Raw genomic sequence first — 24,540 nt, 5'->3', positions numbered from 1 at the left:
GGCAAGGAGGAAGCCTTTGCCAGGCCAGCCTGGGGAGCGGACCCTACCCAACTGCTAACCTGAATGCTTCTGGCCTTGGTGGCCAGGACAGCGTTGATGGGGATGAGCAGCACCATGACCCCGATTCCTGCCAGGACCGAGGGGCCCAGCTCCCACCACAGGAAGACGATGGACAGGGCGATCTGTAGCGGCGCCGACCACAGCTGGTGGATGAAGTTGGTCAGGTCCATGAACCTCTGGGCGTCGGCCGACATCAGGTTCACCGTCTCACCATGGGTGTACTCCTTGCGGGTGGCGTTGGAGACAGTGAGCGCCTAGGGTGGACAGCACAGTCACCAGGGGCCAAGCCAGCCCCCAGCCCCTGCTGTGTGATGCATGCGAAGTCTAGGCCTAAAGCATCAGAGCAGCTCCTGGTAATTGCCAGCCTTCCTGCACTGACTCCTGAGTGCTGGCTCTTGGCTACAGAGCCACCCCTCCTTGCCGGGCCTCCCACCTAGCTCTGGGGACCGCTGCATTGCTGTGGGTCAATGCCTCCCACCAGGACTCTGCAGCCAGCACGTCACTGCATGGGGATCACAGCAGGGAGCGGCCTGGTGCACATGGTTCTTACTGCATGGCTCCCTGCAGGTAACCCCCAGGATGTCCAAAGCCCCCAGCCCCTACACTGGGGAACAAAGGCCCAGCCCATAGGTGCCCTTGGAGGAGAGGCAAAGACACGGGAAGAGGGAAGTGTATTGTGGGACAGGGCTTTGGGGGGAGCAGGGAGGCCCCACACGCCGTCCTGCAGCCTGACGGGGGCACCCACACCGACCTTCTTGTAGACAGCGGCCATGAGTGCCGTGCGCAGGCTCATGCCCAGCAGGAAGCAGAGCTGGAAGTACTGCTGCAGGCAGATCGACTGGACCAGCGCGGTTACAAACAGTAGCAAGGCGTAGAGGTAGCCCTGCCAGGCATACGCCGTGGGGTCCGCAACAAAGGAGATCAGCAGTCTGACGGTCAGAGCAGCCAGTGAGACCAGCCAGGCATGGGGAGACCAGCCCCCACAAGGAAACCGCCAGCTCCACATAGACCAGCCCTCCCCCCAGGATGCTACCACCTCCTCCCTGCAGAGATTACCCCTGCCCCAGGGACACCACAACCCCTGCCCCACAGGGACACCCCCACATAGACCAGCCCTCCCCCCCAGGATGCTACCACCTCCTCCCTGCAGAGACCACCCCCCTAGGGATGCCACAACCCCTGTCCCTCAGAGACCAGCCCCCCAGGGATACCCCTCGCCAGCCCCGCATAGACCAGCCCCCCCCCAAGGATGCTGCCACCCTCTCCCTGCAGAGACCACCCCCCCAGGGACGCCACAACCCCTGTCCCACAGAGAACATCCCTCCAGAGATCCCGCCACCCCTGCCCCTCAGAGACCAGCCCCGCACAGATCCAGCTCCAATCCTGCCCACAGACCAGACCCCTGGGGACACCTCTGCCCCACAGATACCAGCCCCTCCCAACACCCCTCCACCCCACAGAGACCCAGAAGGGAATTACCACCCCTGCCTCAAAGAGACTAACTCTGGGGACGTCACCACCCCCAGCACACAGACACCAGCCTCCTGGGGCTCCCCCACCCACATTCCATCTATAACAACCAGCCACTGATGCTAAACCCTGGACCATGAAGCAGCCCCCCTTGTCTGGGCGTGTCCCTGCACCATCCAAGAGAAACCCCCTGGGCCTGCCCTAGCTCCTGGCTGGGTGCAGAGCAGGCGAGAGGTCCCTGTGGAGGCAGCCCAGAGATGGGGACTCACTTCAGCAGCTGGGGGCTGGCAAACACCAGCAGGTCGTGCACCAGCTTGAAAGCCACCGATTTCAGCAGGTTCCCCGCAAAGGTTCTGATCAGGGCCTTGGCCAGCCAGGCCTTGGGGTAATCCCCGCTGAGGCCCCCCACATCCTCCTTCTTCTTCTGCTTCGGCCGCTTCTCCTCCTAGACCGGAGCCAGCATGTGAGAAAGGGAGCTGGACCAGACAGGCATCCTGCCGGCCCCCCACCCTGGGTCAGACACCCCACAGGGTCCTCCCCCACACCCAACACTCCATGGGCCCCCTGGATCAAACACTGCGCACAGGGACCCCCACCCACCCAAGGGCCCCTCCCCAGGACAGGTGCCCCCCACAAGGCATCCTTCTCCCCGGATCAGACACCCCGCCCAGGGACCCTTCCCCAGGACAGGTGCCCTGCACAGGTGCAAGGCCCAGTCCCGGATGGCCGGGAGGCAGCATGGGATGGTGGAAGCAATGGATGCTCAGGAAGGGGTGGGGGAGCTGCAGGGGTTAGTGCTTCACACGCTCCTACCAGAGACTTGGGGCTGGTTCCCGGGGCTGGGAGGGACGTGTGGGCAGCATGGGCGGCCCAGGGAGAGGGGAGCTGTGAGACAGGTCTGTGGAGAGCTGGGGAGGGGCGCAAACCTTACGACATGTGGGGCAGCTATTGCGGGCTCCCTCCAACCCTCCTCACTCACATCACTGCAGAGTCACAGGGACCCAGGGACCCGGCGCCAGAGCCCCAAGTCCAGCCCAGGGGGCAGCGAGGGAGTTACCAGCACCAGGATGTCTTGGCTCTGAGCCTTGCCGAGCCCATTCCTGTGGTCTGGGGCTGCCTCGCGCAAGCTCCTCTTGCAGCGGCGTCTCTCCAGCTCCCGACGGGCCTTCCTCACCTGGGCCCTCATGTTCCTGTCAAACCTGCTGAAGATTTGCTGCGTTTTCACGTTTTCTTTCAAGTCCCAGAGATCTTCCATCTCCAGGGGTTTGCGATAGCCCTTCATAACCATCCTGTGGGGCAGGGAGAGCCTCTGGTCAGCAACACCTTACCCTGCACACTGTGGAAACGGGCCTCTCCTGCTGCCTGTCCCTCACACCCAGCCCGGAACAGACACAACGCCAACACTCGGGGTCACCGGGCGCTGGAAGCTGAGTCCAGTGGCCCAAGCAACCGAGCTGCCTCTGGGAATCTCGCTGCAGTGCAAGCCAGGAACGACTCATTTCACCCACAATTTCTCCCACCCTGCACCTCCTGCACCTGGCAGACAGTAAAAAAGGTATGCATCCGAAGAAGTGGGCTATAGTCCACGAAAGCTTATGCTCTAATAAATTTGTTAGTCTCTAAGGTGCCACAAGTACTCCTGTTCTTTTTGCGGATACAGACTAACACGGCTGCTACTCTGAAACCTGGCAGACAGTGATACTCAGCACTGTAAGAGAACAGGATCTGAGCAGACCTCAGCCTCCCTGCCATCCCAGCCCTGGGCTTGCCACAACTCACACTGCTCTGCCGGGGCCCGTCAGTCCCAGCCTGCAACCCCCTGCTGTTCCCGCCCTGGGCTCCCTCCTACCTGCTGTACCAGCCAAAGGTGATAGAGCTCAGGAAGGAGGCTGTGACCTCTGGGTTCTAGACACAAAGAAAGAGGGGGTCTGTTCACCACAGCTGCGTCTGTGGCAAGAGCTGACTCATCTCCCCCTTCCAAGGTGGAATCGCGGGGGCCTCACACTGAGGCAAAGGGGATGGGCCACAGTGAGTCCCACAGAGCACGTGGGGCAGGTCTGGCCAGTCCTGGACCTGCACAGGCTGAAAGGCAGGGCTTGAGAGCCCGGCAGGGCTGAAGTGTGGGGACTCTCTCCGCCCGTCTGGCCCACACTGAGACCTCACAGACACTGTCTCACGACCCTGGCCTCAAAGATGGGTGGAGATAGAGCCCACGTGCCACCAGCCCCTCTGTGCTGAGGCACCTTCTGGCATCCTCTCCCTCCCCAAGCCACCCGCAGGGTCTACAGGCTGTGCTCACCCCAAAGCCCAGACTGGGGCACAGAGCTCTCACCTTCTTGGCCATTTCCTCCGTTTCTGGGGCGACATCCGAGAAAGCAGAGATGATCAAGAGGAGAAGCTGGAGCCCATAGGAGATGAGGAAGAGGCTGAACCGTGGCAGGTCAGGAACCAGGCCCTGTGGGGGAGGAAAGCTCAGGGATAACTGATGGCACCTGCAAGCGAGGTACAAGCCCAGCCTGGACCCACGGACGACCAGAAAAGTGAGTGGGGCTAAGGCTGCCTGAGTGTTTCCGCTCAATCCCTCATTTCAACTGCTCCTGAATTCCTGGAGCTGTCTCCTTTCAGCCCAGGCCCCTCTGGACATGACCCCCAAGGGTACGCACTGGGATGGGCAGAGCTGAAGCCCTATGGGAGGAGAGATAGGAGCCCCCACTCACATTCCCCATGGGTGCTTGCTCACAGGGGGCTGCAGTGCCCCAGAAGCTGATGCTAGTTAACAGCCCACAAGGAAGGGGATTTTCCTGCCCCTATGGGAAAACTGGGAGTGTGAGGGATTTCCCAGGGGCCCTTGCGCATGGTCCCCGCTGCTCCTCACCAGCAGTGCCTTCCGGACCAGTGTCTGGAGCGGGAACACCCCGCAGAGCAGGGAGAGAATCCAGAAGAGGAAGAGTGGTCCGGAGTCCCTGCGCTGGTGGAAGCGCTGAGTGTCATGGAGCAGCAGAACCAGGAACTGGGGAGAGAGCAAACTGGGTCAGAGCAGGGGGTGCAAGGAGGCTGGTGACAGAGGAACCCAGGACAACGTAACCTGGGCAGGGGGTAGGACCCCAGAGACTCATGACCTGGTGTGACGTTATTGACATAATCTGGGACCATATAGAACATGGTTGCAACCAAAGTCCTGTAGTGGCACCAAATCTTGTATAAAGGGGGTCAAATGAGGTGTCTAAGACAAGGTTATGGTTGGCTGGTTATGATTATGCTGTCTATATGTGTGTATCAATTTTGTAGTTGAAGTTATGAATATTGACTCTATACTGTCTGTATTTCAAACTTATGCTATGCTGCTGGGAAACATCCCAGACAAGTTGGTGTTAGTTCTGCCTAGCCTGCTTGATGGCCCATTAAGGACCATCAGCTATACAACTGACCCATTGAGAGAAGGCAGATACGCCTTTTAACTCAGCAAAGTATGCAGGAACTTGCCCATGTGACTCCAGACTCCATTTTGCTGTAATTTTCCACAGTAAGAACAAAGAGGTGTTCTTACACCTGGAAAAGACTATAAAAAGCTGATGCCTCATCTCCATCTTGTCTTCAATCCTGAGGTAAGCCAGTGGGGTGAGACCAAAGTCCTCTTAGTCTGGCTGGTTTGGTTTGCCTTAGAGGCGGAAAAACCCCAGCCTTGGGCTGTAACTGCCCTGTTTAAGCAATTTGTCCTGAATTGGCACTCGCAGTTGGGTTCCGCCAGAACCAGCATTGTTACACCTGGAGATTATACATGGGCCCCAGGAAAACACAGATGCAGCATCGGGCTCCACAGTATTGGCTTCCATTTAAAAATGTGATCCAAGTGTAACCGATTGTGACATTATCTGATTAAACTATGACCATGTAGATCATTGCTGCTACCACTGGTATATAACTGCCACAAATCTTGTACAAAATGTGCCACGTAAGATGTCTATGCAAAGGTTATGATTCGCTGATAAGATTATGCTATTTGCATGCATGTATCATTTTTGTATCTGAAGTAATGAGTACTGGCTCTATACCTGGATTTCCAGTGTGTTTGCTTCTGGGAAACACCCACAAGGTGTTTAGCCTGCACATTGTGAAGGAACTATTCAAGTTAAGTGGCTCATCAAAAGGACACTTAGCTCACAATGGAAGACGCCCATCGACACTGAATAGACTGTCCTTCTGTCTGGGGTATAGGTAATGGCTTCTTCTGGGACTAAGAGAAATCAGGCATGGACATGTGACTTGCCCATGTGACTCCAAACTCCACCTTTTACCTGTAATTTTCCACTAGCTGTGCTGAGGGCTTGGTTTGAAACAATGGGATTCCCGCCACATGGCAGAAGCTATAAAAGGCGCTGGAAACTGCTCCATTTTGCCTCTTTCCTGCTCAAACCTCTGGACTTATACTAATGGGAGCATCTAACCAAGGGACCGAGAACCTTCCAATGATTTGGAAGCAACCAGAGACTTGACTAAGGCCCCGTGTACACTGGCAAGTTTCTGCGCAGTAAAGCAGCTCTGAGCGTTGTAACTCCTGAGGTGTACATGCTGCCAAGCCACTGAGTGTGCAGAAACTGCGCAGATGCAGCGCTCTAAAAAAACCACCCCGACGAGAGGCGTAGAACTTCCTGCATTGGGGCTATGCGCTGCGGTGCCAGTGTAGACACCCTGCACTGCGATTGGCCTCCAGGAGGTGTCCCACAATGCCTGTTCTCACCTCTGGTCATCAGTTTGAACTCTACTGCCCTGCCCTCAGGTGACCAACCGTCAGCCCCACCCCGTACATTCCTTTGCAAATTTGAAAGTCCCCTTTCTGTTTGTTCGGGGACGCACTGTCACAGGCCCAAGGACTCTCTCCCTCAGGGGGTCCCATGGGGAGGCAAATCAGCATTGTATGTTGCTAACACGGTTGCAAGCATCGCAAGGCATTTTGGGGGAGGGCCAAAGGTGTAAATGTAAAATAAAAAATTCCTTGCAGGGTGCAAAAGGCCAAAAGGGAAAAAAAAAGAAAAAAAATGGGTTAACTCGGCACTTCAGCTAGCTCCGTGCAAAAATAAAACGCTGGCCCCAGCCCAAGGTCATGGGCTAAACAAAAAATCTACAGCTGCCCTGACGTAAAAAACAAAACAAAAAAACAAATTAAGCAAAGCTCCAAAATACCAGCAAAAACAGTCAAAGCCAGTGAGGCGGTGAGGGTGAAGGCCAACAAAAGGAAAAACAAAGTCTCCAAAGCCGGTGTGTTTTGGGCAGCCAAAAAGGCCACAGCAAGCCAATTGAAACTGGTACAAAAAGCACCAGGCACAAAGCGCCTAAACGACAACACCCCCCAAAACCCAAAACTTAAAACCCTCCTGAGAGCCCAAGCAAGGCAAAAATTACAGCGAACCCCAGACGACCTGGGCCCAAAACCAAACTCCCGTCCACCTTTCCCCCTCTTCTTCTTACGTTGCACCCAGGCTTGGCCAGCCGTGAGTAGAACGTGTGTGAGTATGAAAGTGGGTTATGGCTTGGGGCACTAACGCTTTCTTCCTTCCTCTAAGTAATTTGGGAAACACCCATCACTCTCCGCTGTTATTTTATTATTTTATTAATAAAGCTTTAAAATTTAAACCCTTGGTGTGTTTCGTCATCTCCTCCCCAAACAATCCTGCAGTCAGCCTAATCACCTGACGCCTCAGGCAGATTGGTAACGGAAATCTGTCACAGCGTGCAGTGGTCTCAGCGCATCTTTCCAGGTGGTCATGCCTGCTCCATGCACCAGGCGACCCCCCATTTGGGGAGAGGAGGCAGGGCAGTCACTGCTGCGCTCCAGCCGTAGGAATTATGACACCTACAGACAGATTTCACAATGCATGACAGAAAGGGGCCATGACCAGGATACATTGCAGGGCAGGGTCAAAGTGAAGGAGCTGCGGAATGCCTACCGCAAGGCGCGGGAGGCAAACCGCTGCTCCAGTGCTGCGCCCACGAGCTGCCGGTTCTACAAAGCGCTGGACGCGATAGTTGGCAGCGGCCCCACCTCCACTGCGAAAGCCCCTGTGGATACTTTGGTGGCTCACATGCCAGTCAAGAGTGGACCAAGCAAGGAGGAGGAAATCTTGGACGAAGAGGGGGAGGGGGACCCAGAGGCAGAGGATGACTCGGAGGCCAGAGATGCATGCAGCCAGGAGCAATTCTCTACCCCGGAGGAGCCTAGCCAGTCACTGCAGTCGGATCTTGGCGAAGCACAAACAAGAGAGGAGGCCCCGGTAAGTGGATCTGATTTTGGGAATTGCTGAAGCAAGTTGTTGGGGGCAGGAGGGTTGCAGAAAGCAGGCTTGTCTCCCACCACATGCCTAGTCTGAGTGGCGGAACAGGCTGTTGATACACTACCTCACTTCACGGGAATCTCCCTCAGAGATCTCCAGGAAACTCTCGTGGAGATACTGGGCAATCCGCTGCCGCAGGTTCCTCGGCAGATCTGCTTTGTTTCTTGCCCCATTAATGGTAACTTTCCCGCGCCACTTTGCTATGATAGATAGGGGGGACCATTGCTGCACACAGGCAAGCCGCATAGGCGCCAGGACAGAAGGCGCAGGCTTGGAGAAGACCCTCCCTTGATTCCCTGCTCACCCTCAGCAGTGAGATATCTTCCATAATGATCACCTCCCGTGGAAAGTGTGGGGACAGGAATGATTATCAGTCCCACCCTACAGTGCTGGCTCTCCCCAAGTGCCCAAGAGCCACATGCCCAGTGTACAGCAGGGTCCGGGAACAGTGATTTACCCTGCCCCTGCGGCTACTCACCATTTTGGGGGTCTTGTGGCTCATGTGGGCTTGCCTGGGGTCAGCCAGTCAGTGACAGGTGTGTGAGTACTGGCTGTGTATTAAAGCACTGAAGCAGTGTTGTCTGTGTTGCAAACAATACTGCTTCTGTAAAATGTTGCATTTAAACTTCACAGAGATGACCTTGGGAGAACAGCCTCCCTCTTTGTTATTGGTGGCAGAATCACAGAATCATTGAATATCAGGGTTGGAAGGGACCTCCGGAGGTCATCTAGTCCAACCCCCTGCTCAAAGCAGGACCAATTCTCAACTAAATCATCCCAGCCAGGGCTTTGTCAAGCCAGGCCTTAAAAACCTCCAAGGAAGGAGACTCCACCTCCCGAGGGAACCCATTCCAGTGCTTCACCACCTTCCTAGTGAAAAAGTTTTTCCTAATATCCAACCTAAACCTCCCACACTGCAACTTGAGACCATTACTCCTTGTTCTGTCATCTGCTACCACTGAGAACAGTCTAGATCCATCTTCTTTGAAACCCCCTTTCAGGTAGTTGAAAGCAGCTATCAAATCCCCCCTCATTCTTCTCTTCTGGAGACTAAACAATCCCAGTTCCCGCAGCCTCTCCTCATAAGTCATGTGCTCCAGCCCCCTAATCATTTTTGTTGCCCTCCGCTGGACTCTTTCCAATTTTCCCACATCCTTCTTGTAGTGTGGGGCCCAAAACTGGACACAGTACTCCAGATGAGGCCCACCAATGCTGAATAGAGGGGAAACTCAATCTGCTGGCAATGTTCCTACTTATACAGCCCAAAATGCCGTTAGCCTTCTTGGCAACAAGGGCACACTGTTGACTCATATCCAGCTTCTCATCCACTGTGACCCCTAGGTCCTTTTCTGCAAAACTGCTGCCTAGCCATTCAGTCCCTAGTCTGTAACAGTGCATGGGATTCTTCCGTCCTAAGTGCAGGACTCTGCACTTATCCTTGTTGAACCTCATCAGATTTCTTTTGGCCCAATCCTCTAATTTGTCTAGGTCCCTCTGTATCCTATCCCTACCCTCCAGCATATCTACCACTCCTCCCAGTTTAGTGTCATCTGCAAACTTGCTGAGAGTGCAGTCCACACCATCCTCCAGATCATTAATGAAGATATTGAATAAAACCGGCCCCAGGACCGACCCTTGGGGCACTCCGCTTGAAACCGGCTGCCAACTAGACATAGAACGGCTGCGCAGAATTAGAAAACGTCCAAGAAGAACTAAGGAGGACTTTATGCGTGAGGTTATGATGCACTCCGCTGCCAAGCAAAAGGAACAGAAGGAGTGGCGGGACAGCGAGAAGAGGGACTGAAAGGAGAATGCGGCACACCAGAAAGAAATCACGGAGCGGCTCCTAACAGTTATGGAGCGCCAAGCTGACATGCTCCAGGTGATACTAGCTCTTCAAACCAAGCAGCTCCGTGCCCGCCCTCCCCTGCAGCCCCTATCGCAAAACTCTTTCCCATGCGCCCCCCCAGACACCGCCAACACTCTCTTATCAACCTCCTGGCTCCAGTCTCTACCTGCAGCATTCCACTCCTCCCTCCTCACAGTCCAGCAGTGTGGACTCCACTACCCACTGCACTCAACACCCATCCCTCTGCAGTCTGGCCCTGCTGAAGTACAGCAACCGCCGCATTGTACTCCAAAGGAGAAGGTTGGGTATGATACCTGGACATACACAATCTATAGCCATCCCGGGACCCCTCCTCCTCTTGAGACCTTCCCTTCCCCCCTCCCCCTCCCTGCTGATGATTTTTTTCGTTTGACTCTCTCCTCTGGCTGTTATCTTTCAATAAAAGAATTGTGTATGTTTGAAATCAATCTTTAGTCTATTAAGTGAAAGCAAAAAGAGCCCTGCAAAGCAACATACAATTACGTTAAGGCCCCTTCTTGCATCATGTGCACCAGTCACCTCCTAGCATTACAAGCACTGCAATCCCGAGCATAGCAACAAATATTAGTGGCTTTCAGCTTCAAATTGCTGCCTCAAAGCATCGCTGATCTTTATGGCCCCACACTGCGCCCCTCTAATAGCCCTGGTCTCTGGCTGGTCAAACTCAGCCTCCAGGGGCTGAGCCTCAGCGGTCCAGCCCTGAGAAAAGCTTTCACCCTTCCCTTCACAAATATTATGGAGCGTACAGCATGTGGCTATAAGCATAGGAAAATTGCCATCGGCCATGTCCAGCTTCCCATACAGGCATCGCCAGCGGGCTTTTAAAGGGCCAAATGCACACTCTACAGTCATTCTGCACTTGCTCAGCCTGTTGTTGAACCGCTCCTTGCTGCTGTCAAGTTGCCCCGTGTATGGCTTTATAAGCCAAGGAATTAAGAGGTAGGCAGGGTCTCCCAGGATCACAATGGGCATTTCGACTTCCCGTACGGTGATCTTCTGGTCAGGGAAGAAAGTCCCTGCTTGCAGCTTCCTGAACAGACCAGTGTTCCGAAAGATGCGTGCGTCATGCACCTTTCCAGACCAGCCTGCGTTAATGTCTGTGAAATGCCCACGGTGATCCACAAGCGCCTGGAGAAACATTGAGAAATACCCCTTGCGATTAATGTACTCAGTGGCTAGGTGGTCTGGTGACAGAATTGGAATGTGCGTGCCATCGATCGCCCCTCTGCAGTTAGGGAAGCCCATGTGTGCAAAGCCATTCACAATGTCACGCATGTTGCCCAGAGTCCCGATCTTTTGGAGCAGGATGCGATTAATGGCCCCGCACACTTCCATCAATATGTCTCCAACGGTCGACTTTCCCACTCCGAACTGGTTAGCAACCGATCGGTAGCAGTCTGGAGTAGCCAGCTTCCACAGTGCAATCGCCATGCACTTCTCCAGCGACAGGGCAGCTCTCATTCTCGTGTCCTTGTGCCACAGGGCTGGGATGAGCTCATCACACAGACCCTTGGAAAGTGGCTTTCCTCATGTGAAAGTTCTGCAGCCACTGCTCGTCATCCCATGATATGCATTACTATGTGATCCCACCACTCAGTGCTTGTTTCCCAAACCCAGAAGCGGCATTCCATTGTGGTCAGCACCTCCGTGAATGCCACAAGCAATCTTGTGTCGTAACTAATATGCGTGGCGAGATTAATGTCGCCAGGGCCGGCTTTAGGCCGATTCCCCGGAATCGGGCCCTGCGCTTAAGAGGGCCCCACGCCTTAGGTGACTTTTTATTTTTTTTACTCACCTGGAGGCAGTCCGTTCCGGGTCTTTGGCGGCACTTCGGCGGCGGGGGGGGTCATTCAGTACCACGGAAGACCCGGAATGGACCCCCTGCTGCCGAAGACATGGACCACCACGGGGTATTCAAATCGAGCCCTGCAGGTCCTAAAGCCGGCCCTGAATGTTGCACTCCTCTTGCCTTTGTAGTTTAAGGAATAACTTAACTTTAACTCCACTGCCACTCGTGACGTGTTGGTCAGAGCGAGCAGCATACTGGTCAACAGCTCGGGATCCATTCCTGCAGCCCGAAAGAGGCAGGGCACGCAGTACACAAACCGTTGAAAGATGGCACCAAATGCGGACCGAAGCACAGGGATTGCTGGGATGTGAAGCAATGCATCACGGGGCATTGGGACAGGACCTGGGATGCCCCGCGACCACCTCTGCCTTCCCACAACTCTTAGCGGCAAAAGAGAAAGAGGTGCTCTCTGGGATAGCTGCCCAGAGGGCACCACTCCGAATAGTGCTGCAAGTGCCACAAGTGTGAATACGTTATTGCGCAGGCACCTGTCAGTGTGAACACACAACAGCGATTTCCCTTCAGCGCTCTCTGAGCGGCGCTGTAACTGCTGACGCTGTAACTTTGCAAGTGTAGACATGCCCTTAAGTCATCAGTTTATTCCGTCACTGCTACAAGCCTGATCCAAGAACTTTGCAATTATTGTATGTATTTGATTCCTTTAACCAATTTTAACCCTCACCTTTCTTTCTTTTTATAAATAAACCTTTAGATTTTAGATACTCAAGAATTGGCAACAGCATAATTATTGGGTAAGATCTGAGTTGTATATTGACCTAGGTGTGTGGCTGGTCCTTTGGGATCAAAAAAACCTTTTATTTGATAAAATTGGTTTTAAAGAACCACTCATCTTTAAGTCTAGTGTTTTTGGTGGTGATACAAGGACTGGAATGCCTAAGGAAACTGCTGTTCTGACTTCTTGATAGCCAGTGTGGTGAAACAGAAGTTTACTTTTGTTGCTGGTTTGGTATATCTTATGGGAGAATAACCACCAGTTCTGGGGTGTGGCATCTGCCCTATTTCTCAGCAGTTTGTCTTGAATTTGGTATTCTCAGTTATGACCCACAGAGGCATGGTTACACCGATGCTATGACCACTGCCTGAGTGTGCAGGGAGCCTGGAACCATCACTCAGCAGCCCTCCCGCTGAATGAGAGGTTCGCTCTGGAACCTAAAGCTGCACATTTACATTTCTATATTAACTATTTCACTGCTGCCTGTGTTAGCAGACACATCTAATCAGTGTGCTGCTCCCACAACCCACCTGTCCCCTAGGCTATGGCCCCGCACTGCTAGGGAGTTTTCCTGAGATTCAGCCTAAACCTCTCTTTACTGTTTCCTCCCCTCACCCCAGCTCTGTCCCCGTGATGACCCAGCGTGAATTCAGCCGGTGGCAGGCATGGCAGTCTCTTACCCATGTCACGGTGTACAGCGCAGGGTTTGTGTATTGGACAGCGGGGTTCCTGCTGGCGGGAGTCGGGTGGGGGTATTGGCCAAAGTCCTCTGCAAGCGTGAAGGCCAGTTCAGCCATTGCTGTCAGTAAGAGCAATGTGGTCAGCGCCTGGGGGAAAGCAGCTGTTAGGAGAGACACTGGCTTTGTCCCTGCCCGTTGGGCTGCTGGGGAACACAGCCCTAAGTCTGTCAACACCCCTGCAGGGGAGACAAGGGGTGTGATGGTGGAAGCGGTACCATGCCCACAGGCCCCATGCCCCATTACATCACTCCATCCCATGTGGGCCCAGTATTAATCCTCTAGTCCCGGGCCATTCCCAAGGTCCTGTTCCAGCTGTCTGGTCACGTGCCCCGTTCCTCATCTGATCATGCCACTCTGGCCTTATGAGCACAATACTCCCATATCCCACAAAGCCCTCCTACCCACTGTGCTCACCACCCTGCACCCATCACATCCCTCCAGTCCCCAGTGTTCCCCACCTCTTTCCCCATTACACCCCAGTACATCCCTCCTGCCCAGGGTGTTCCCCCCCACCACGCCCCATTACATCTCTCCCCAGCCCCAGGCATTCCCCACCCCTGGCCCCAATACACCGGATTACATCCCTCCACCCCTGGCCCCATTCTCCCCGTGGTTCTGTAGGGCCATAGGATCTGTACCTGCTTGGTGAGGTAGATTTTGGTTAGAGATGATTTCTTGGTCCTGGGTTTAAACATGGGAAGAAGCTGCCAAGGAGCCAAAAGCCAGAGAAAGCCCAGAGGGATCCAAACAAGCACGGTCTGTTCGAAGCAGAGCGGCAGGTCGGGCTGGGGAACATCCAGTAAGGAAGCGTTCTGGGCAGGGCAGAGACAGCGAGAGCAGAATCACTCAGAGTCACATCACAAACTCACCAGCATCCCTTGCCTGGAGCACCACTCCACCTGCATGCACCCTACCATGTCCCTCAGTGCCTCTCCTCCTACACACCTCAGCCTTCCCCTGCAGGCAACCTGAACCCAAAACACTGAGAGCACCCCGCCTTCACCTGCCTGACCCCTAACCGCCTCAGCGCATCCCTCCCCCTAACACACACTCAACCCCATATACCCCACAGCTCCCCTCCCGCTTCACCTGCCCGACCCCTAACCGCCTCAGCGCATCCCTCCCCCTAACACACACTCAACCCCATGTACCCCACAGCTCCCCCCCCTTCACCTGCCCGACCCCTAACCGCCTCAGCGCATCCCTCCCCCTAACACACACTCAACCCCATATACCCCACAGCTCCCCTCCCGCTTCACCTGCCCGACCCCTAACCGCCTCAGCGCATCCCTCCCTAAATATACATCCAACCCATATACCCCACAGCTCCCCTCCCCCTTCACCTGCCCGACCCCTAACCCCTAAGTACATCCCTCCCCCTTATCACACACTCAACCCCATGTACCCCACAGTTCCCCCCCATTCACCTGCCCGACCCCTAACCGCCTCAGCGCATCCCTCCCCCAACACACACTCAACCCCATATACCCCACAGCTTCCCTCCCCTTTCACCTGCCCGACCCCTAACCCCTAAGTACATCCCTCCCTCTAAACACACATCCAACCCCATATACCCCACAGCTCCCCGCCCCCTTCACCCGCCCAACCCCTAACTGCCTCAGCGCATCCCTCCCCCTAACACACACTCAACCCCATATACCCCACAGCTCCCCGCCCCCTTCACCTGCCCGACCCCTAACTGCCTCAGCGCATCCCTCCCCCTAACACACACTCAACCCCATGTACCCCACAGCTTCCCTCCCCCTTCACCTGTCCAACCCCTAACCGCCTCAGCGCATCCCTCCCCCTTATCACACACTCAACCCCATGTACCCCACAGCTCCCCTCCCCCTTCACCTGCCCGACCCCTAACTGCCTCAGCGCATCCCTCCCCCTTATCACACACTCAACCCCATGTACCCCACAGCTTCCCTCCCGCTTCACCTGCCCGACCCCTAACCGCCTCAGCGCATCCCTTCCCAAACACACACTCAACCCCATATACCCCACAGCTTCCCTCCCCCTTCAACTGCCCGACCCCTAACCGCCTCAGCGCATCCCTCCCCCTAACACACACTCAACCCCATATACCCCACAGCTCCCCTCCCGCTTCACCTGCCCGACCCCTAACCGCCTCAGTGCATCCCTCCCCCTAACACACACTCAACCCCATGTACCCCACAGCTTCCCTCCCGCTTCACCTGCCCGACCCCTAACCGCCTCAGCGCATCCCTCCCCCTAACACACACTCAACCCCAGGTACCCCACAGCTTCCCTCCCCCTTCACCTGCCTGACCCCTAACCGCCTCAGCGCATCCCTCCCCCTAACACACACTCAACCCCATGTACCCCACAGCTTCCCTCCCCCTTCACCTGCCCGACCCCTAACCGCCTCAGCGCATCCCTCCCCCTTATCACACACTCAACCCCATATACCCCACAGCTCCCCCCCTTCACCTGCCCGACCCCTAACCGCCTCAGCGCATCCCTCCCCAAACACACACTCAACCCCATACCCCACAGCTTCCCTCCCCTTTCACCTGCCCGACCCCTAACTGCCTCAGCGCATCCCTCCCTAAATATACATCCAACCCATGTACCCCACAGCTTCCCTCCCCCTTCCCCTGCCCAACCCCTAACCGCCTCAGCGCATCCCTCCCCCTAACACACACTCAACCCCATATACCCCACAGCTCCCCTCCCACTTCACCTGCCCGACCCCTAACCGCCTCAGCGCATCCCTCCCCCTAACACACACTCAACCCCATATACCCCACAGCTCCCCCCCCTTCACCTGCCCGACCCCTAACCGCCTCAGCGCATCCCTCCCCCTAACACACACTCAACCCCATATACCCCACAGCTCCCCCCCCTTCACCTGCCCGACCCCTAACCGCCTCAGCGCATCCCTCCTCCAACACACACTCAACCCCATGTACCCCACAGCACCCTTCCCCATTCACCTGCCCAATCCCTAACCACCTCAGCGCATCCCTCCCCCTAAACACACATCCAACCCCATATACCCCACAGCTCCCCTCCCCCTTCACCTGCCAGACCCCTAGCCCCTCAGAACACCCCTCCCCCAAACACCTCCGACCCCTAACCCGTCAAAGCACCCCCTCCCCTTAAACAAACCCTGATCCCCAGAGCAACCATCCCGCTAAACAAACCCTGACCCCAACCCCAACCCCTCCCCTCACCATCCACTCAACTCCTAAGCCCTCAAGGCACCCCTCCCCATCAGGGCCAGCTCCAGCTTTTTTGCGTCCTGGCGGAAAAAAAACAAAACCCCATTGAGCTACCACGATGATGATGATGATGATGACCAGGACGTGCTGCCCCAACAATGGACGGACTAATGCCCCTTTCTATTGGCTGCCCCAGGTACCTGCTTCCTTCACTGGTGCCTGGAGCCGGCCCTGCTCCCCCTAAACATACACCCGACCCCATCCCCTTAGAGCACCCCTCCTACACACTTGTACAATAAATATGAAATTCAAGAATTAGAGTTAACTTAAATTTGGTTAAGGAAATAGATCTGTGCTGTAAAGAAAGGCCTTGAGTAGCAAGTAGAAGGAAGGCCTTGAAAATAATGAGTTGCCAGGCCAGAAGGAATGAAGTAGGGAAGACGTCTTGTTCAAAGAATAACTAATGAGGTAAGGGGAAGTTTCTATAAAGAAGCCTCTGGCGATAGGGGTGCCTGCTGATAGTTTTATATAAGACAAAGAATTTGTCATAAAAGGAGCCAGCATGACCCTTCCCAACTCCACACACGTGCTAAGGCCTGGGTGAGCCCAGGTGCCCCAGAGAAACTGGGGCAGCAAGAAAGAAGGAAAGGCCTTGTGGAGAAAGGTGGTTGTAAATCTTAGCTGGATTAAAACTGGAGCACTCGTCCCCCTGCGCAAACCCTGACCCCATGGCCCCAGAGCCCTCGTCCCCGTAGACCCATACCCTGACCCCATCCATCCCCCAGAGCCCTTGTCCTTCTGCTCACCCCCCGACCTGTAGTGAGTCGGTGTGGCTCCCCTCCTGTCCAGAAGAGGGAGCCCACGTGCCGGCACCAGAGTGGGTGGGACCACCACCACCTGTCCCCGCCCCCCGGAAGTCAAGGGGCGGGACAGGAAGTATAAAGGCCGGCTGCCAGAGCTCAGTTGGCTCTCAGCCACCACAGGGAGCAGACGTGCGGCCGGTAGCTCCTGGCCAGGAGACCGTCGAAGACCGGGGCTTGGACCCTGGCTGGCCTGAGCTACCCCGGGCCCGCTACGAGGAGGAGCCGCCGGAGCCCGTTCACGCCCGCCACTGGGAGAACCCCTGGGAACCGGACCCCACTAACCCTGAGGGTGAGACTGGACCCGAACCCCTTCGCCCCTGCTGCTATCCAGAGGAGCCGCCTGAGGACCATTGGCCGGACTTCCTGGCAGAGCTACCAGACTTGCCACCGAGCCCGGGCAGAGAGGAGCCCATGGAGATGGACTGGCCCGATCCCGGCGTAACGAACGAGGTAGGCTGGGAGGGGGATCACGGAAGTAGCCCGGGGATAGCCGACCCCGGTCCGGCTGCAACTGAGTGTGAGCCTATGTCAGTGTGTTGCGGTCTGGATACCCCACTGACCAGCAGCGGCAGCAACCGCTGTTAGGGCCCCGGGCTGGAACGCAGTGGAGTGGGTGGGCCTGCGTTCCCCCCTGCCACCCGCCGCACGGGTGGCAGGCTTCCCCCTCACCCAACGCTCTGCTACAGAAGCCTAGGCATATCTTATTTGAACTAATTGCTCGCTCAGCCCCTGCAACAAGGGCCTGAGCCTAACAGTGTTTGCCCCGCCCTGATCCAGGGCCTGGGCTTGGAACTATTTGCTCGCTCAGCCCCTGCAACAAGGGCCTGAGCTAACTGTGTTTGCCCCGCCCTGATCCAGGGCCCGGGATTTGAACTAATTGCTCGCTCAGCCCCTGCAACAAGGGCCTGAGCCTAACAGTGTTTGCCCCGCCCTGATCCAGGGCCTGGGCTTGGAACTATTTGCTCGCTCAGCCCCTGCAACAAGGGCCTGAGCTAACTGTGTTTGCCCCGCCCTGATCCAGGGCCCGGGCTTTGAACTATTCACTCGCTCAGCTCCCTGCAAACAAGGGCCTGAGCTAACTGTGTTTGCCCCGCCCTGATCCAGGGCCTGGGCTCTGAACTGTCTGCTCGCTCAGCCCCTGCAACCAAGGGCCTGAGCCTAACTGTGTTTGCCCCGCCCTGATCCAGGGCCTGGGCTTTGAACTCTTTGCTCGCTCAGCCCCTGCAAACAAGGGCCTGAGCCTAACTGTGTTTGCCCCGCCCTGATCCAGGGCCTGGGCTCTGAACTATTTGCTCGCTCAGCCCCTGCAGTAAAGGGCCTGAACTTTAACTGTGGTTGCTCCGACTCTGCACTAAAGAGCCGGAGTTCCGGGACTAACTGACTACTTGTTCCCACAGTAGTGAGTCGGTGTGGCTCCCCTCCTGTCCGGAAGGGTCGAGCCCCGGCTAGGACCTACTACATTTGGCGCCCAACGTGGGGCACGAGCCCCTGCCCCTGTGAGAAGGGGCTAGAGGGGGAGTGGCAGTTGCCCCCCCCCCGTTCTAAGGAATGGATATGGAGCGGCTGTTTCAGCTGCTCACGGAGTGCCAGGAGCGGCAGCAGACGGCCCAGCTGCAGCAGCAACAGCAACAGCAGGCCGCTCAGCTCGCACAGCAACAGCAGCGAGATGCCGCCCAACTCCAGTTGCAGCAGGAGCAGCACACAGCCCAGCTCGAGCAACAGCAACAGCTGGTGCGGCAGTTGGGAGTCCAGCTGCAGCAGCTGCTGGTCACGCTCCCTCGCCCCGCACCGGGGCCGGCAGGGGAGGCTGCAGAGATGCCGCGGTTAGCTGCCCCCCTTCGCTTGACTAAGATGAGCCCAGACGATGACCCGGAGGCATTCCTGGTCACGTTCGAGCGGGTAGCCCTCGTCGCCGGGTGGCCCAGGGACCAGTGGGCTACCCTCTTAGCCCCCTACCTGACGGGGGCGGCCCAGGTGGCCTATCGTGGATTGGCGGCTGAGGAAGCACGGGACTACGACCTGGTGAAGGCCGCGATATTGGACGCCCTCGACGTCAGTCCCGAGACTTTCCGACAAAGGTTTCGGGGCCAGACTTACCCCACCGGGGCCCGACCGCGGGTAGTGGCCCAAACCTTAAAAGAGGCTTGCCGACGGTGGCTACAGCCCGGCACCCGGACGGCGGAGGAGGTAGCCGAGCAGGTGGTGTTGGAACAGTTCGTGCACACCCTACCCTCCCGAGGGCGCGCCTGGGTGCTTCGCCACCGGCCGACGACGCTGGCCCAGGCAGTGTCGCTAATGGAGGACTTCCTGGCCGCCGAAGATGCAGTAGGACCCACCTTCCGCCGCCCCGGGCCCGAACCAGCCCGCGGCGAAAAGAAAGGGGAACCCCTGAGCGGACCACGACACCCCGCACCGAGGCCCGACCCCCGCCGCGAGACCCGGACCCGGCACGCGGACCCGGCTCCTCGGACCGGACCAGTGGCCCCGGGCCAGGGGCCCCCAAGGGCTCGGCGAAGCCCCCCCCGGAGCCCAAGCCGAGAAGGCCCCCGGAGCAGACGACCTGAACTCGGACCCTGCTTCAGTTGTGGGAAGATGGGACACCTCCGGCGAGACTGTCCGGAGATGGACTGCAGCTATGGGCAAGTGTGGGCGGGCCACACTCGAGCCAGGCCAGCCATGAACCCCAAGCTGACCGTCCCGGCGGCCGTCGGAGGGCGGACTACGCGGGCCTTGATCGACTCGGGTTGTGGTCAGACGTTGGTCCGTAAGGACCTGGTACCGCCGGGTGATACCCGCCTCGGATGTATTCATCTGCAATGCATCCATGGGGACGTCCGACCATACCCCAGCGCCCGGGTCCCCCTAACCATCGCGGGGATCACCCGACACCTGGTGGTTGGGGTAGCTCCCCATCTTGCATACCCTGTGATCCTCGGTCGGGACTGGCCGGCCTTTGAGGAAGTCCTACGGTCCACGCCGGCCCTGGGGGCTGATCGGTTGGGGTCCTCCTCCGAGAACCCCGAGCAGGGTCCGGCGACCGAGATAGACGACACGGACGCAGCGGGACCGCCACCGGAGCCGGCCCCTCAGCCCCGCTTCGATACCGATTTCTGTCGGGGCCAGCGAGAGGATCCCACCCTTAGCCGCTTCTACGAGCAGCTCGCGGCAGTAGATGGGAGTGTTGTGGACCCCCAGCGGGCCACCCTGTGGCCCCATTTTGAGCTGCGCCGGGACCGGCTCTACCGCCTGGACCGTGACCCCCGCACCCAGGAACCACAAACCCAACTGTTAGTGCCCCTGTGTCACCGGAGGGCGGTAATGAAGTTGGCCCACGATGTGCCAGCCGCCGGGCACCTGGGGCGAGAGAAGACCCTCGCTCGAATCCTGGCGCGCTTCTTTTGGCCAGGAATCTCTCAGGAGGTGAAAGAATACTGCGCCTCCTGCCCAGAGTGTCAGAGGGTCGCCCCGCCCGGGATCCCCAAGGCACCCCTGGTCCCCATGCCAGTGATGGAGACGCCCTTTGAACGGGTCGCCATGGACCTCGTGGGCCCCCTCCCGAAAAGTGCCGCGGGGTTTCAATACATCCTGGTCTTGGTGGACTATGCCTCTCGGTTCCCCGAAGCCATCCCCCTGCGAAGTATTACCGCCCGGTCTATCGCGGGGGAATTGCTGAAAATCTTCGCCCGAGTAGGACTGCCTAGAGAGATACTGACCGACCAAGGAACGAACTTCACGTCCCAATTGTTGCGACAGGTCTGTGCCCTCTTAGGCATCAAACAACTCCGGACGTCCGTGTACCACCCGCAGACGGACGGGTTGGTGGAGCGGTTTAACCGCACTTTGAAAAGCATGTTGCGGAAATTCCCCGCAGAGGACCTCCGCCACTGGGACCAATTCCTTCCACCCTTGCTGCTAGCCATCCGAGAAGTCCCGCAGACCTCAACAAAATTTTCCCCTTTCGAGCTGCTGTATGGACGCAGACCGCGGGGCCTCTTAGACCTGATGAGAGAGACCTGGGAACAGTCAGCGTCCCCAGCCCAGGGCCTCCTGAAATATGTCATCCAGTTACAGGAGTACCTTGCCCAGGCCGGAGCCCTGGCCCGCGAAAATTTGAAGACGGCGCAGGAACGGCAGAAACGGACCTACGATCAGGGAGCCCAAGTCCGGGAGTTCCAACCAGGAGACCGTGTCCTACTCCTCCTCCCGTCTAGTGAGTCAAAATTGTTAGCCCGGTGGCAGGGACCTTACGAAGTCGTGCGTAAGGTCGGTCCCGTCACCTACGAGGTGCGGCAACCGGACAAGCGGAAGGGAACTCAGCGGTATCACGTCAACCTGCTGAAACGGTGGCAGGACCGGGAGGGCCTCTTAATCAACCCATGCCCGCCCGAGCCGGAATTGGGACCCCAGGTACCCTCGACGGATGACCCCGCGTCACCCCAATTAGGACAATCGCTCACAGAAGAGCAATGTAAACAGACTAACTGCCTGCTGCAAACCTTCAAGCGAACCTTCACGGCCGTACCGGGCCACACGTCCCTGGTCAAACACTCCATCCAGACCGAGCCGGGAAAGGTGGTTCGAGAGACGACCCGGCCCCTGCCCTATCGGATGCGGGGTGCGGTCGAGGAGGAAGTAAGAGCCATGCTGGCTCTGGGCGTCATCGAACCATCCCAGAGCGAGTGGCGTAGTCCGGTGGTCCTGGTGCCCAAGCCGGACGGTACCCGCCGCTTCTGCATCGACTTTCGGAGGGTAAATGCCATCTCGCGCTTCGATGCCTACCCGATGCCCCGTGTAGACGAGTTACTGGGCCGCTTGGGGGAGGCCCAGTATATCACCACCTTGGATCTGAGCAAAGGCTACTGGCAGATCCCCCTCGAGGAGACCTCGAAAGAGAAGACCGCCTTTGCCACTCCAACGGGGCTGTACCAATTCACACGGATGCCATTCGGTCTCCATGGAGCCCCGGCCACCTTCCAGCGGCTGATGGACCAACTTCTACAGCCCCATCAGGACTATGCGGCGGCGTACCTAGACGACGTGGTCATCTATAGCCGCGGCTGGGAGGATCATCTGCCCCGGGTTGCGGCGGTCCTTAGGTCCCTACGACAGGCGGGCCTGACCGCCAACCCCAAAAAGTGCCGGATTGCCTGGCAAGAGACCAACTATCTTGGCTATACCGTCGGGGGCGGGCGGGTCAAGCCCCTCGTCGGGAAAGTCCAGGCCCTCCTGGACTGTCCCACCCCATCGACCAAACGGCACGTTCGGCAGTTCCTGGGCCTCGTTGGGTATTACAGACGGTTCATCCCCCAGTTCGCGACCATCGCAGCACCCTTAACTGGGCTTCTGACGAAGGACAGCCCCCGGCAGGTACGATGGTCCCCCGAATGTGAGGCGGCCTTCCGGACACTGCAGAAGTGCCTCTGCCAGGAGCCGGTTCTCTATAGTCCAGACTTTAAACGCCCATTCATCTTGCAGACCGACGCCTCCGGCGTAGGATTAGGGGCAGTCCTGTCCCAAGAGGTGGAGGGAAAGGACCACCCCGTAATATATCTCAGCCGGAAGCTGTTCCCCCGTGAGAGGAATTACGCCGTGGTGGAAAAAGAGGCCCTCGCGGTGAAGTGGGCCTGCGATGCCCTGCGCTTCTACCTCCTCGGGGCCCCGTTCACCCTCGTCACAGACCACGCCCCCCTCCGGTGGCTAATGCGGATGAAAGATAATAATGCCCGCATTATGCGGTGGTACCTCGCCTTACAACCCTACGCATTTACGGTCCAGCATCGAGCTGGTAAGGACCATACGAATGCGGACTTCCTATCCCGCATGGGGGAGATGGCAGGACCTGGCCCCGACAGGCGGGAGCCAGTCTTAAGGGGGGCGGTGTGTAGTGAGTCGGTGTGGCTCCCCTCCTGTCCAGAAGAGGGAGCCCACGTGCCGGCACCAGAGTGGGTGGGACCACCACCACCTGTCCCCGCCCCCCGGAAGTCAAGGGGCGGGACAGGAAGTATAAAGGCCGGCTGCCAGAGCTCAGTTGGCTCTCAGCCACCACAGGGAGCAGACGTGCGGCCGGTAGCTCCTGGCCAGGAGACCGTCGAAGACCGGGGCTTGGACCCTGGCTGGCCTGAGCTACCCCGGGCCCGCTACGAGGAGGAGCCGCCGGAGCCCGTTCACGCCCGCCACTGGGAGAACCCCTGGGAACCGGACCCCACTAACCCTGAGGGTGAGACTGGACCCGAACCCCTTCTCCCCTGCTGCTATCCAGAGGAGCCGCCTGAGGACCATTGGCCGGACTTCCCGGCAGAGCTACCAGACTTGCCACCGAGCCCGGGCAGAGAGGAGCCCATGGAGATGGACTGGCCCGATCCCGGCGTAACGAACGAGGTAGGCTGGGAGGGGGATCACGGAAGTAGCCCGGGGATAGCCGACCCCGGTCCGGCTGCAACTGAGTGTGAGCCTATGTCAGTGTGTTGCGGTCTGGATACCCCACTGACCAGCAGCGGCAGCAACCGCTGTTAGGGCCCCGGGCTGGAACGCAGTGGAGTGGGTGGGCCTGCGTTCCCCCCTGCCACCCGCCGCACGGGTGGCAGGCTTCCCCCTCACCCAACGCTCTGCTACAGAAGCCTAGGCATATCTTATTTGAACTAATTGCTCGCTCAGCCCCTGCAACAAGGGCCTGAGCCTAACAGTGTTTGCCCCGCCCTGATCCAGGGCCTGGGCTTGGAACTATTTGCTCGCTCAGCCCCTGCAACAAGGGCCTGAGCTAACTGTGTTTGCCCCGCCCTGATCCAGGGCCCGGGATTTGAACTAATTGCTCGCTCAGCCCCTGCAACAAGGGCCTGAGCCTAACAGTGTTTGCCCCGCCCTGATCCAGGGCCTGGGCTTGGAACTATTTGCTCGCTCAGCCCCTGCAACAAGGGCCTGAGCTAACTGTGTTTGCCCCGCCCTGATCCAGGGCCCGGGCTTTGAACTATTCACTCGCTCAGCTCCCTGCAAACAAGGGCCTGAGCTAACTGTGTTTGCCCCGCCCTGATCCAGGGCCTGGGCTTTGAACTCTTTGCTCGCTCAGCCCCTGCAAACAAGGGCCTGAGCCTAACTGTGTTTGCCCCGCCCTGATCCAGGGCCTGGGCTCTGAACTATTTGCTCGCTCAGCCCCTGCAGTAAAGGGCCTGAACTTTAACTGTGGTTGCTCCGACTCTGCACTAAAGAGCCGGAGTTCCGGGACTAACTGACTACTTGTTCCCACAGTAGTGAGTCGGTGTGGCTCCCCTCCTGTCCGGAAGGGTCGAGCCCCGGCTAGGACCTACTACACGACCCCATCCCACCCAGAGCATTCGTCCTCCTGTGCACCCCGAACCCCATCCCCCCGGAGCCCTCGTCCCCCTGCGTGCCCCCGACCCCATCCCCCCAGAGCCCTCGTCCC

The 24,540-nt window shown here is 57.7% G+C and overlaps 1 protein-coding gene across 1 annotated transcript in view; it reads right to left on the bottom strand.

Annotated features, from left to right (window-relative positions):
* The window catches only part of ABCC2 (ATP binding cassette subfamily C member 2), a 56,363-nt gene that overhangs the window by 29,228 nt on the left and 2,595 nt on the right, over nt 1–24,540 (bottom strand). Inside the window, exons 2-10 of the mRNA XM_054033828.1 lie at nt 13,708–13,881; nt 13,010–13,156; nt 4,406–4,540; nt 3,863–3,985; nt 3,380–3,435; nt 2,588–2,819; nt 1,800–1,975; nt 812–989; nt 60–314 (exon numbers count right to left, since the gene is read on the bottom strand). Coding sequence (XP_053889803.1) covers nt 60–314; nt 812–989; nt 1,800–1,975; nt 2,588–2,819; nt 3,380–3,435; nt 3,863–3,985; nt 4,406–4,540; nt 13,010–13,156; nt 13,708–13,881 — 1,476 coding nt within the window. The remainder of the gene's footprint in view (nt 1–59; nt 315–811; nt 990–1,799; nt 1,976–2,587; nt 2,820–3,379; nt 3,436–3,862; nt 3,986–4,405; nt 4,541–13,009; nt 13,157–13,707; nt 13,882–24,540) is intronic.

This window comes from Malaclemys terrapin, chromosome 7, assembly GCF_027887155.1.
Source record: "Malaclemys terrapin pileata isolate rMalTer1 chromosome 7, rMalTer1.hap1, whole genome shotgun sequence".
Taxonomy (NCBI): domain Eukaryota; kingdom Metazoa; phylum Chordata; order Testudines; family Emydidae; genus Malaclemys; species Malaclemys terrapin.
This window is presented reverse-complemented; position numbering and strand designations above follow the sequence as displayed.